General features: G+C 33.1%; 1 protein-coding gene across 1 annotated transcript; it reads right to left on the bottom strand.

The window, feature by feature from the left end:
- Window positions 1-5,179: 5,179 nt before the first annotated feature.
- On the bottom strand, window positions 5,180-12,288 carry LOC115886182. Its single transcript, XM_030905272.1, has 3 exons — window positions 12,036-12,288; window positions 9,610-9,839; window positions 5,180-5,978 (listed from the first exon to the last, which is right to left on the bottom strand). Exons 1-3 carry the CDS (start codon window positions 12,181-12,183, stop codon window positions 5,196-5,198), a joined length of 1,161 nt encoding a protein of 386 aa, XP_030761132.1. The 5' UTR covers window positions 12,184-12,288; the 3' UTR covers window positions 5,180-5,195.
- Between the last annotated feature and the right edge of the window lie 896 nt (window positions 12,289-13,184).

The following is a 13,184-nucleotide window of genomic DNA, read 5'->3' as shown; positions in this document are numbered from 1 at the left end:
ACAGACAAAAAATGTAGTAAATACTAGAAGGATCATTTTAAAAATATTTCGTCGGGGGGTTGGTTAGGAAAATATTTGTACTAAAATGTATTTTGGGGTGGGGGTAGTTTTCACCCTTCCCGTACTTTTTCTGGATTTTTGTGATAGTCTGTGATGTTTAAGCACTTAGCAAAACATAGGCACCCCAATATCGGTTATTAAAATATCTTAAAAAATACGTTTATTTTTTTAAAGTTTGATGCCCTCTAACGGAGAAACGAAGTATTTTTGTATAGAGTTAAATTATGCTCAATGCATTTATAAGTTTGATTCCAAAAATACGTAGTAGTTCTATGTCCATGGAATATTGGGACACCCTGTATAATCATGACAAATAATCATTATAATAATTTAGATAATATATAAAATAATTTAGCATATGATGAAAATAAAACGGCGTCAAGGTAGGCGTGAAAATGTCTATTGATGATACAATTGAGTGTCAATCCCAATGTCAGTTATTAAAAGTTGAAACTTGTTAAAAATTACACTTGAACATAAAACAAGGAAAAGCTAAACTATGGTTTTAAGTTTGCAATAAAATTCAATTTTATTGCAAATTTAGAGCAAGTTATGGCAATAAAAATTATATGTTAGGATTTTTTTTAATTTTTTCTATATTAAATCTTATGTTTTTGGCAAGGGTTTATGTCAGTTTTTAATAAATTACATCTAGGAGTCGATCTAACGATAATCATCATCAATCGTCATTTCAAAGGCTACTGTGATGACGTTTTTTTTTAATTATATGGCACCATATACAAGTGTTCCAAAATATGTTCATAAAATTAATTTTTAAGCAATGTATGTTTTTTTATATATACAATAGCTACATAACGTTTAATACTTATTAATAATTAATGTAATTTCAGATTTTTATTTGAGAATTTTCTCATTATTTTTGTTTTATTAATAATTTGAATTCATTAATTACTTAATTTAAGTTTTAAATTTAGTAATTAATTACTTATTTAATTACTAAAATTTAATATTAAAAAGACATATTTTTCGGTTTTACGAGTAAAACTAAAAGAAGTTTTTAAGCGAAAAAAACCTAGATTAATACCAGGGTAATTCGAATTAAAGTCTGAACATTTTGTGTTGTCTGGATGAATTTAAATTTAGTTTTCGGTGCCAAAATATGCACTTAATAATCCACAACGTTAACAGTTTTGAAAGCAGCACCTAAACAGAATTGAAATGAGGTAAATTTTCACTTTCAATATTATTAAAGGTTAAGAATAAGTTTTTTGAAATGTATATGAAAACAAAATGTTAATTTTACTTATTATTACTTCTTCAACATTTCAAACTACACTTTTTCAAACATGTACTTCAAATCCTTTTAAAATCTCCTTTTTGGGGTTTAAACCAATTTTAAACGACCCGCACCAATCATAAGGGGGGCTAAGCACTCCCTAGCCCTCTAGATGCGCCACTGGTGCAAACACAACTTTTTTTTTAGTAATTTTTTCATTATTCTTTCAGAAGATTTAGGGTGTATTCCGTTGCTTACCTTGGTTATGGTTTTATGTTCCGTTTCTATTGGTTTCCTGAAAGTTTTCTTATTACGGAACACGATTCCTGAAAAATTCGGTTATAACTGTCACCAAACTATAACCAGCGTGAGAAGGCTGGTTTTTCTGGTTTTGTTTGTGAATCAATGTCATTTATGTGACAGAAATCAAGCAAATATTGGAAGTTCGAGTGAAATTCTCATTTAATTTCTAAAATTTGTAATAATATTTTGTATTTACATCCAAAAGCAATGGAGGTAGGCAGTAAAGGTAAATAAATTTCATTAACTAAATAGAATTACTTTTAGGGCCATTTAAACTTATCAATGCAGCCATTGTTTCTTAAAGTCAGGAACATTTAAAGAAAACATGAAAAACAAGACAACAAGTAATCGTGAATGTTTTGTAAGCTATAAAGATATAAATATTGATTAGATTTGTTTATTTATTATTGATCTGTTTTAATATGGGACCTGCAAATCTTCACTTGAGCTGTCTAACGAGTTTAACAGTTTATTAATAAAGTACTTTTCAATATTAAATTCCACTGAAAAGAAGAAGCAAACGTAAAAGCAGAGAATAGGGACATTAAAAATGTGTAAAAGATAAATTTTATAATAGAGGTATTGAAATTTAGAAAACGTCAACATTTGACCAAGACGTAATATTTTACCAAACCGTTCCGTATCAAACCGATGTTTTTCAGGAACCGCTCCTTACCGTAGTTTACCGGTCTGGTTCGCCTGGTTTTGCAACGGAATACAGCCTTAGGTACAAGTGAGTAGACATCACTTATTCAAATTTTCTTTCAAGATTTTTAACGTTGTTGGGTATATTTTTCACTGTACTATGACAATTTATATTCGCTAATAACTTATTAGAGTTTATACCGAGTGATCTGAATTGCGTGGACTCCATCCTAGAATAATATCTACAGACAAAAATATTAGTCTCATGCAACTAGTGTCGTGCAAAAAAAATAGCTTGGGAAATCAGTCAGTTACTTTTTTAGGGTTTATTCTGAATTTTCTTATTATTCTCTTATTATACTACAAATTATATTGAAAATAAATGTCTAACATAAAATGCTGACCTCCACATTGGGCGTACATCATCTGTCAAAATGTCAAAAATTCTGTCCACGCAATCCACGATACTCTTTATATTCGCATAGAGATACAATCGATCCCTTTAATTAACGTTTTAACGCTAAAGTATTGTAAACGCACAAAGAGTTTATCTACTTTTCGTTTAACTAGTTACCACAGATGAAAATGTATAGTTTGAATGTCTGTGAAATAATATAAACTATAAATTAGATGTCTGAATGTTCGACCCTGAATGCCAAATCGATACGTGTGGTAAATGTGATGTTAACGGTTAAAAATGACGTTTTTAGCTTTATGTATAATCGGTTTTTCCAAATAGAATGTCAAACAATCCTGAAATAATCGAAAAATCGCTTATCAAAATGTCTTTATAAAAAATGGATATATAAATTATTACAGTTTTCTTTGTCCTCTATTTTAGTGTAGTTTGATGGTAGTATTCGATTTATTTTTAATCACAATACTTCGACTACTACCTGGAAACTTTTCTATTATTATTATTACTAGAAAACATTTGCAAATTTCATCAGAGTGTCTACAGTCTGACAAACAGATCTGAAACATACAACGGGATAATAGTAAGGGGAACGCAGTCTAAAAACAAAGTCGTCACAAATATTCAGGAGAGTGAGGTGTTTTATGAAAATATATCAGGAAGTTCTATAATATTTTCCAGTAAACCTTTTAATATTATTTTACTTTAAATGTATACCGTGCTGGCAACTCTTACTTTTGGGTCGGTATTTACACGTGTGGAAGTAAATCGCATACGGATCTTGTTAAGTCGGAGTGAGATAAATGAGACGGTGTGCTGTTGCGGCGTTGCCACACTTCTCCGGTACGCCTTTCCCTATCAAGTAAAGTAAAATCCCGATCGCAAACTTCGCTTATTTTTAAAAGACATTTTTTCGAAATTATAACTAGATAAAATCATTAGATATATGTTTCTGAGCATCTGAAATGGAATTATAAGGAGGGTGTCTATTTTTTTATAACGAGAAAACGTCAGTAATCGCGATAATAAAAACTGAACTTTTTAACATATAACACGCAATAACTCAAGAACTATTTTAGATATTGAAACTTTTTTTATTTCGAAATTCGGATCTTTTACAATATGTTTAAATAAGAAAAAATCCTTGTTTGTTTTTTTTCATTCAAAAATTAAAAAAAAACAATCCATTTACTTTTAGTGCGTAGCAATTTTCAGCAATCGTGTAATTTTTTATTTATAAAAGATTTTCACATACTGTCTGCAAAGAAAATATAGCAGAAATATTAAGCAAGGTTTTGAAAAAAAACTACAGTCGATTATTTCTAATGGATTTCGTGATATCGATTTTTGAATTCATAGTTCTAATAGCGCGACCACTGTCGAACACCCACTCAATTCCACTTATTTTTACCAAAAGTGCAAGTGTTTCTAACTTGCGCTTAAAAATTTACAAGCTATACGGAAAATTACAATGACTCGTTGATAAATAAACAAATAAAGTATCAGGAGACTTAATTAAATCGTGAAGCTGAACGCATGATGTACTTTCCTAGAATTTTAAGTACTGATTGGGTCGATTGTTTAGAAAATAATAACATAACCCTATTATTTTTGTTTGCAATTTGCAATAATAAGTATTATTCTTGAAATGGAGAATCAGAATCCAGTAATTGTTGGTCAATGTTGTTTCAACTGTATACTCACTAATTCACTTACCTATCCTCTCTTTTATGATCCTGTTATGCGTAGTATCCTGTTACTTTATTGCAGGAGTAGAATCTTTGAACATTATTTAATAAATAAAAAATTAATTAAAATTTCCGAACGATTTACTCCACACAAACTCACAAGCAAAAGTATAACGCACACGTATTCGAATTCGTAAAAAATAACAAAGACAGAAGCATCAGCCGGACGCCGGACCAGAATCAGCTGTTAAAAATCGATAATCCCTGCCAATATGCTTTAATGCGCAAGTCAACCCAAACAGTTCTCAAGTTGGACCATGTACCGAAATTACCGTTCTGAAATCGTAACTAAACGATCCCAAGTTAGGTTGGTACGCAAATAGGATCGTCCGATAACCGTCAAATCTCGGTTGGAACATATTTGAATTATTGCGCACGAGCGTAGTCGTTCGGTGACGGTTCTGCGGCGGGTTGGAACAAACCTTATATATAGCAATATTTGTTGAAAAACTAATTATAATATGCAAAAATCAAGTTAAAAGTATAAAATACAATATACAATAACCTCGCCACTGGATATTTTATAATACAAGTCAGTATTTCCACTATTTCCAGGGCATAAAATTGCGCTGGCCAATAGCAAAAAGGTTATGCGCATATTTACCTTTGCCCCCATTCATTTCGCTGCTTCAGATCAGTTTGTCAGATAATATTTGCTTTGTTATCTCTCCATCAACTGTGGCAGCTGCAATAAATAATGTCTTAAACTAAGTATAGGATATTCTTAGATATATATGTAATTTTTTAAATGTTAATAAATTAAAACTTTCGTACTATATATCGTGTTTTATTTATTATCGTTATTGGTATTGTCGTTTATGACGCTTGAACCGCCAATGCTACCGTTTCCAGCGGCGATGTTGCCATTTACAATCGAAATCTTGTCATTTGCAGCGGCAACGTCGTGGTTTACGGTTGCCATGTTGCCATTTGCACCGGCAATGTTGTTTACAGCTGCTATGTTGTCGTTTTCCCCGGTCTTGTTTCCGTTTGCAGCGACAATGTTGCCGTTTGCTCCGGCAACGTTGTGATTTACAGTTGCCATGTTGTCATTTGCACCGGCAATGTTGTTTACAGCTGCCATGTTGCTGTTTTCCCTGGTCTTGTTTTCGTTTGCAGCGACAATGTTGCCGTTTGTACCGGCAATGTTGTTTACAGGTGCCATATTGCCGTTTGTACAGGCGATGTTTCCGTTTGCAGCAACAATGTTGTTGTCTGTAGCGGTGATGTTATTCACAGCAGCCGTTTTATCGTTTACAGCGGTAATATTACCGTGGGCAGTAGCAATGCTGTTGTTTACAGCTGCAGTTACGTTGGCGTTTGCAGATGCAATGTTATCATTAACAGCTTCAATGTTGTCATTTGCCGCAGCTATATTGGTGCATGCAGCAGCCCTTCCAGGTGTTCTCTTGCCCTCTGACGTATCCGTGTTGCATTTTATAGAGCTCCTCTCATCCGGAATACTGTAGCTAACATCGGCAAATTCGGAGATTAACGTTGCTCTGCGGCATCTCCACTTTGCGACCAATGACTGGGTTTCTGCCAATTCGGCTATCGGTAATAAGGAGCACTAAAAATTATTGGAAAATTATGTTCATCGAGATACCATAACCATATGACAGTATAGGATTGAAGAGGTCAAGTGAGAATCAGGTTTAAATGATTCAATACAATCATAACAATAAAATCAGGCGTAATGGTTGGTTCATACTTCCAGTATTAGTCCTTAACTCTAAGAACTTAAGAAAATGACGTTCATACTTCTCCTACTTTTCTTCCGAATATTCTAGCACATATTACGTTTTTCGACGGTTCCGTGTGGATAGAAAGTCACAATTTACTGAAACACAATTTATTTAACACTAATTAACAAAAACAATAACGATTAAAAGACTTAAAGAACTATTTATAACTTATTTACAATTTATCTAACTATTTATCTAACAGGAATTTATTTTGAATTTAGCGCGCGACAACTGTACACGTCGAACGTCTGTTTGTTCTCTGTCCTCTTCATGCTTCAGGCGTTGGCTTACATATGAGAGCAACAGACAATCCAGATTTGTCTCGACAATTCTTAGCTAGTGATGTAAACTTTAGTTACTTTTATGGACTCGTAACTACTAGTTACTTTTGGTAATAGGACTCGTTACTTTGGATTTGTTACTTTAGTTACTCGTTACTTTGGTACTTAGTATCGTTACTTTATAATCGTTGTTCTGTGTACAGGTTGGAAGACTTGGGCTTGACGTGGAACTTCGTTACTTATTGTACGCGGCGATCTTCGTTGCATGCTCGGTTTAACCTATAAGGGGTTTCTGCTTTATTCTAGTGTAAGGGCTTAATATGATAATTTCAATACATACTCGGTATTCAAGTACTGAATAATATGTTTTTAATGATATGTTAAATAAAACTATGTACTATTAATAAAATTAAAAATAAAAGAAAACAAATCAAACAAAGAAAATATGTGTATAATAAATGGTTGCGTTCATCAGGACAAGTTGATCAGTGAGCGATGTACCATCGATTGGTTGTCCTGCTGAACGTGCTTTTTAGATCAAAATCATAAGTAATGCATATTAAATTGTTTTCACCCATTTTTGGCACAAATCGAGGGGATTAGTCAACCGAGAACAATAAACAAAATGCTTTGTTTTCGTTTTCCAAAACATTTTGTGACATTTGGCGTATGTGACGTTTAATCCATCATCAGCATCGGTAGCGTAGCGTATTTTAAATCTGATGGAAAAAATGGCGACTGATCCCAGAGCGCTCACATCTAATCGGCGCGTTCAGCAGAAAATTAGCGGTAGCGCTACGTTCTGATGAACGCGACCAATATAAAGTATTTTTTTATATTCTCTCTCTCTCTCTCTCTCTCTCTCTCTCTCTCTCTCTCTCTCTCTCTCTCTTTGTATTACATTAATAAATAGGCAAACATTAAAGAGTAAAAATAAATAAAAAAATATATATATTTTTGTTAAAATGTAAAAAATATTAAAAAAATGTATATTCCTCTGTGGCGGATTCATCTCTTCAAAAAAGTCCTTTGAATTAACGCAGCAGTGTTTACTAAAAATTACTATTTTTATTTTGTAGATTTTCTTACAGTGTAAATGACGAAATATCTATTCTCTTTTGAAGAAGAAAAATATTTGCTCTGCTTTTTCAGATGTTAACATTTTTTGTGACTAACGTGAATCCATTTTTAATTAATATCTAAGACATGTTAATCTAAATAAACAATTTTATTCTATAAATAAAAAGCGACAACAAACGGCAAAGGGACAGACCGCCTCCGGGTCGGCATGAGCCAATCATAATAGTTGTAATAAAAATATCACACATTTGCCATCCAAAACACCGGCCGGCGCCGGGCCAAGTCAACACTTTAAACATAAACATATTGATAACAACTAGACCTACGTCGAAGTAAGGAATATTTCAGTATCGAGTTTCGAGTCCTCGGTTCGTGCATTTCCAGGGATTACGATTACTGCCGGCGCAAAAGTAACGAATTAGTTTAGTAACGCGAGTAACGAGTCCTAAATTCAAATAGTAAAAAAATGTTAAGCTACATTCGAAATCAATTCGCTGGCCGAGTGGTACTTTGGCCCGCAAGCTTATCATATGTACTTCAGTGTAATCATTCACAACAAAATTCGACGCCAGAGTGCAATTTGAAGTTGGATTGAAAGTTTGCAAGCTGCAAACTTCCACTTCAGCACGGGATTTTTGTTTGACAATTATGACAAATTTGACATTTAAATTTTAATAATTATTTTGTTTGTGTTGTTGTTACAAGCCATTTTCCTGTGAAAAGTAAATAATTATTAAAAGAAAGATGAGTGAAGAGGACGCTATTCCTATTTTATTAGGACTTGTGGTTTTGCTGTTAAAAAAAACGGCAATTATCGTTGCAGCTCAATAATTCGCTTGATCGAAAACCAAGGGGTTTACCAAAACCCAAAAAATGAGGCGTCCGACCCATATTAATGGCGAGAAAAAGTTTTGAGTGCAACGAAAATCTTTTATAAGAAGCCCGCTTAAGCGATCCCATAATTGAGACACATTGTAGAAAAAAATCATCACTAAATGACGTTTTTGTTTCCATTTTTCTAAACATAAAAACTTGGAAAACTTAATTAACAACTGTTCCGGATTTTGACTCTTCCAAAATCAAAACAAACAACTAACCTAAAAAATGTCAGGAGACGTTTAAACACGCATGCGCAAAATTCGACTTGAAATTTGTTGTGAATGGTTAATTTCGTGCCGACTTTAACGTCGAAGTGCCACTCGGCCAGCGAATTGATTTCAAATGTAGCTTTACTGTTACTTTGTAACGATTACTTAGAATTTTTACATCACTATTCTTAGCCGCGTTCTTCGTCTCACCAGCTTCTTATTCGTTCTAGAACGTCGGCGTCGCCGGGCGTATGAGTCATAGCCGAGTGGCCAGGCCTAAGGCCGAGTTCACACAGGTCCGCAACAATATATATATATCAATGCAACAATGACTAACGAATACAAGGACATGTAACGCCCATATACAGGTTGCAGCAGAATTTCTGACATTAGACGTCATTTTTTTGGTTGTAATAAATGAGTCATCAGCGACAATTTTAGCGATTTTTAATAGTTTGTGTGTAGTAAACTTTGTATAAACTTTATTACAATGGTGATTAGTTGTTCAGCTTTCAAGTGTAAAAGCCGCAGCGATAAGAAAGAACCAGGAGATTCGTTTAATAAATAATTAAATTACCGTTTCAGGTAAATAAACAGTCCACTCCACCTTTTTAGCGTTTTTTATTGAATTGGATAATTATTTTTCTGATATTATATGTACGTGTTATTTGTTATACGTCGATACTAGTTTTGTACCTTTTGTTAACATTTTAATACGTCTTTTTCCTAAATAATTAGTATGATACCACCGCATACACCATAGGCGTAGTCAAAACATTTATCAAAAATATAAATATCTCTCCGAGCCGCTATGTTTAGAAAATATGTGCCTCGGCACTGTTTGGTGGTATGGTAACAATTTGGTTGCAGGTGTTATTCGTCCTTGTATTCTTTAGTCAATGTCAATTACTATCCAACATGTAGGATTAAAATCGGAAGCATGAACCAGTCATTAGTCTATTTTTTTTGTTCTTTCTGCGATTATGAACGTAAAAATATTTTCTTACCCTAGGAGCACGTTTCAACTTTTTACAGCCTTTCAACAGTGGAAACACAGCTTTCTTCCCCACCAAAAGTTTGGTCAGGTCCGATGTGGACATGGACTCTGTCAAACTGTCGGTGTTTAAGCCTTCTTGTTTCAGCTCGGGAAACATCAACAGTAAAGGGCTAGTACTGCGTTGACTGTCTGAGTCCAGTTCGATTATCTGTATTTCTTCCTCGCTCAAGGGTGGATGATCTACAGATTGTTCTCGTTATTTATCTCAGTGCAAGCAGAGATTAAAAATGTAATATTTATCGTGAGTAAGATGAGATTGATAGTTGGTGTTAAAGAGGATCAATTATTTGAAATGATTGTAATGAATATCTACAGTAGGGTGGCCGTTATTTACCAAGTCGATCATTTCTCTCACGACGCCCTCTAAATTTTTAGTTTATTGTCTAAAAAAATAACAGACCATTGTAAACCCTTAATATTCACATTAAACCTTGCCCCAAAGACGATTAATTTCCCGTTTAAATTACATATTATTATATATTCCATTTATACCAGGAATTTCTATAATATTTTCAAATAAACTTTTTCTGTAATATTTTAAGTAACTACATTTTGTTGAGTGATTTGCTAAATACACTAATATATGTTAGAAGTTAGGAAGTTTTTACTAGTTATAGGTTTGGTGCATTCTCCGCCAGTGCTGCCACCATCGGAGAATATCGTAAAAAACTAGCATATACAAATACACGGGTTTAAATAGCGAGTAAACGAAAAATTTATTATTTAATTATTCTAAAAGTGTCAGGAAGTATAATTTGTAAAAATTCTATAAATAAAAATAAAAAAGTACATATTTTGATATCTTCAGAAGGTCTAACTTGTATTATAATTTGTTATTCCACTTTTTAGATGAGTTCAACTACGGTTAGCGAGCATAGTTTTAATCACCGGTTTTGCTAGTGGGCCATAATTGGGGCTATTTCGGCTATAACGAAATTTTTTAAAAGTACATAATTTTAATTTTAGAAGATGTTCATAAAACATTTAATCACTGGTTGATTAAAAAAAGTATACCATTAATATTGCCAAATTATATTTTATTCTCTCATAGTATATGTCTATTTAATTTTTGATTATGTAACGGGCACTTTATTTACTCACTTGTTTCGTCGAACTGCTTGAATCCATTTTTGCTTCTGATCAAATCGGTGTGAGAAACTATGAAGCTATAAAATGTGGTTTCGGGAGAATTGAATATCCGGGAAAGTTGAGTTATTGAATGTTATTGCACCCAACAATTCGGCAATTTTATTAACATTTGAAATTGTCACAACAGGACACCTAGTTCATACCGAGTTACTACCCGAAACAGCGTCACATTACACAAACCTCGTACCTGAGTGTTTTATAGTCTCAATAACTGCACTAGCAAAAAACTAAAATACTTAAACATTATGACAAAGCCACGATTTCAATATTATTTTAATGCGATCAAGATGAACTGTAACCGGGACGGTGGTGTGAAATACATACTGATAATTTCTGATTTCTACCGTTGGAGCGCTGCGGTCGGAATTTGTTGAAATCAACTGAAATGCACCAAGCCTAGGTATACTTTCGTTGCTTCAGATTCGTTTGTCAGATAATAGGTAGATAAGCGGAGGTCCATGTAAATCGTAAATCCACTGGCTGTCTAGGTTAAGAACATAGTGGAGCGAAGAGGATAGCGGTGAGCCAGCAGCGCGACATCGCGTCCAAAACAAACCTGTGAAGACACGTGTGAACATAGTAAAGTGATCTGCTCGAGCGGTTAGATCGAGCGGCGAGATCGATTCCAATAATTTTGTTTTCGTCGCACTGTCGCGCTGTAGAAAACGATGGATTCACAAAAATTAATAGATTTAGTGTTTGTAAGAGAGATTTTATTGGACTAAAAAGATAGTAATCACCATAACCGGTACATTTTAGGTAACCAGTACTTTTTTATGAGATGAAGTGGTAAAAAATTTTCGTAAAGGTTATGAAACTTGCCACATTCTCTCCGGGTTTTGAAAATTTCAGTTGTAGTGTACAAATTTCATGTACACTACACCTTTTGATTTGTTGGCTTCGAATAAACCAAATGTTTGCGACACTACTGTCCAGAATTTTAGCCACTGCAACTGGTAACATTTTAAATAATCAATAAGCAAATGAAAACAATAAATTTGCAGGTACCTCGCTTTTCCTCGCCACTCTACTATGTTTCAGCACCTCGAGGCTTGTTCGACGCGGTATCGCCCTGCTTGCTCGCTGCTATCCTCGTCGCTCCACTATGTTCCTAGCCTAATTACTAGGCTGTGGTAGTAAGTTGTGTGTTATCATGTGTTTTGTTGGGGTTTTATCCGTTTGGTGGAAATCTCCGTTAAAAACAATCGGTGATGCGATCTAAATTACCTGAAATCGATCGGGTAAATGTGGATCCAGACGCAAACTCATGGAAATCGACATCATCGGCGCTCTCATCGATGTCAGTTGAGGAAGACGGGCCTACAATTCTCCTAACCAGAATTTTTTTCGCTTTTCTATTTATCTCCTCTCCCATAGTTCGCCCATCGTTCTTGCGGTGGGCCGAATTTTATTTTAAAACACGATATAACGTTGCGTCATTTTTTGAAAGTGACAACTTAAAACCAGGTTAGATTTTTGAAAAGACGTCTTTCAAGTGTAAAATCAGAAAATATGTACAGGGTGTCCCAATATTCCGTCGACATAGAATCGGAATATCGGTTACTAAAATATCTTAAAAAATCTGTTTATTTTTTTAAAGTTTGATGCCCTCTCACGGACAAACAAGGCACTTTCGTATAGAGATAAATTGTGTCTAATGAACCTATTTGATTAGTCCATTTAATTTGCTTTGAGGCGTCACATCAAAATATGCAAACAACTTTAACCACCAAGGTAACGAGAAAATAAAATTGCAATCTTATTTCATAATTTTCTATTTATAACAATTTACACGATAAGGAATTATATACTAAACGAATTTTATTGACTCTTACCAACAATATTTTAGAATTTATTTATACATCTAAACATAGTGAACGTTAAAGCTTAGTAACAATTAAATCAACAAATTCAATTAACAAAATATATACTTTATAAGAAAAATTAATAACGAAAATATATATATAGAATTAAATAATTAATATTAATATAAAAGATATATTCACGTAAAAAAAGGTTTAAATATGGAATGTAATATCACAATCTATACTATATAAATAAAGTATATATTCTTATTTATAAACAATAAAGAATAGAATAAACACTAAAAATAACTTTAATTTGTTTTAAAAACTAATTTAAGTATTGATTATATAGTATTGCTTGATAATTTTTCAATAGTTCTTTGTCAATATTTAAAATAAAATAAAAAATATATTGTTTTTCGAATAAAGCCTACATCAAGACAAAGATTTAATTGGGTAATTTGGGTAATTTTAATATCTAGCAATATTTGTCTTTGATATACAAGGTGATGCTATAATTAATGGAAAAAAATGTGGATAATATGTGGAGATATTATTATTTGGTTTATAT

This window comes from Sitophilus oryzae, unplaced genomic scaffold, assembly GCF_002938485.1.
Source record: "Sitophilus oryzae breed Bouriz unplaced genomic scaffold, Soryzae_2.0 scaffold_471_pilon_pilon, whole genome shotgun sequence".
Classification (NCBI taxonomy): Eukaryota; Metazoa; Arthropoda; class Insecta; order Coleoptera; family Curculionidae; genus Sitophilus; species Sitophilus oryzae.
This window is presented reverse-complemented; position numbering and strand designations above follow the sequence as displayed.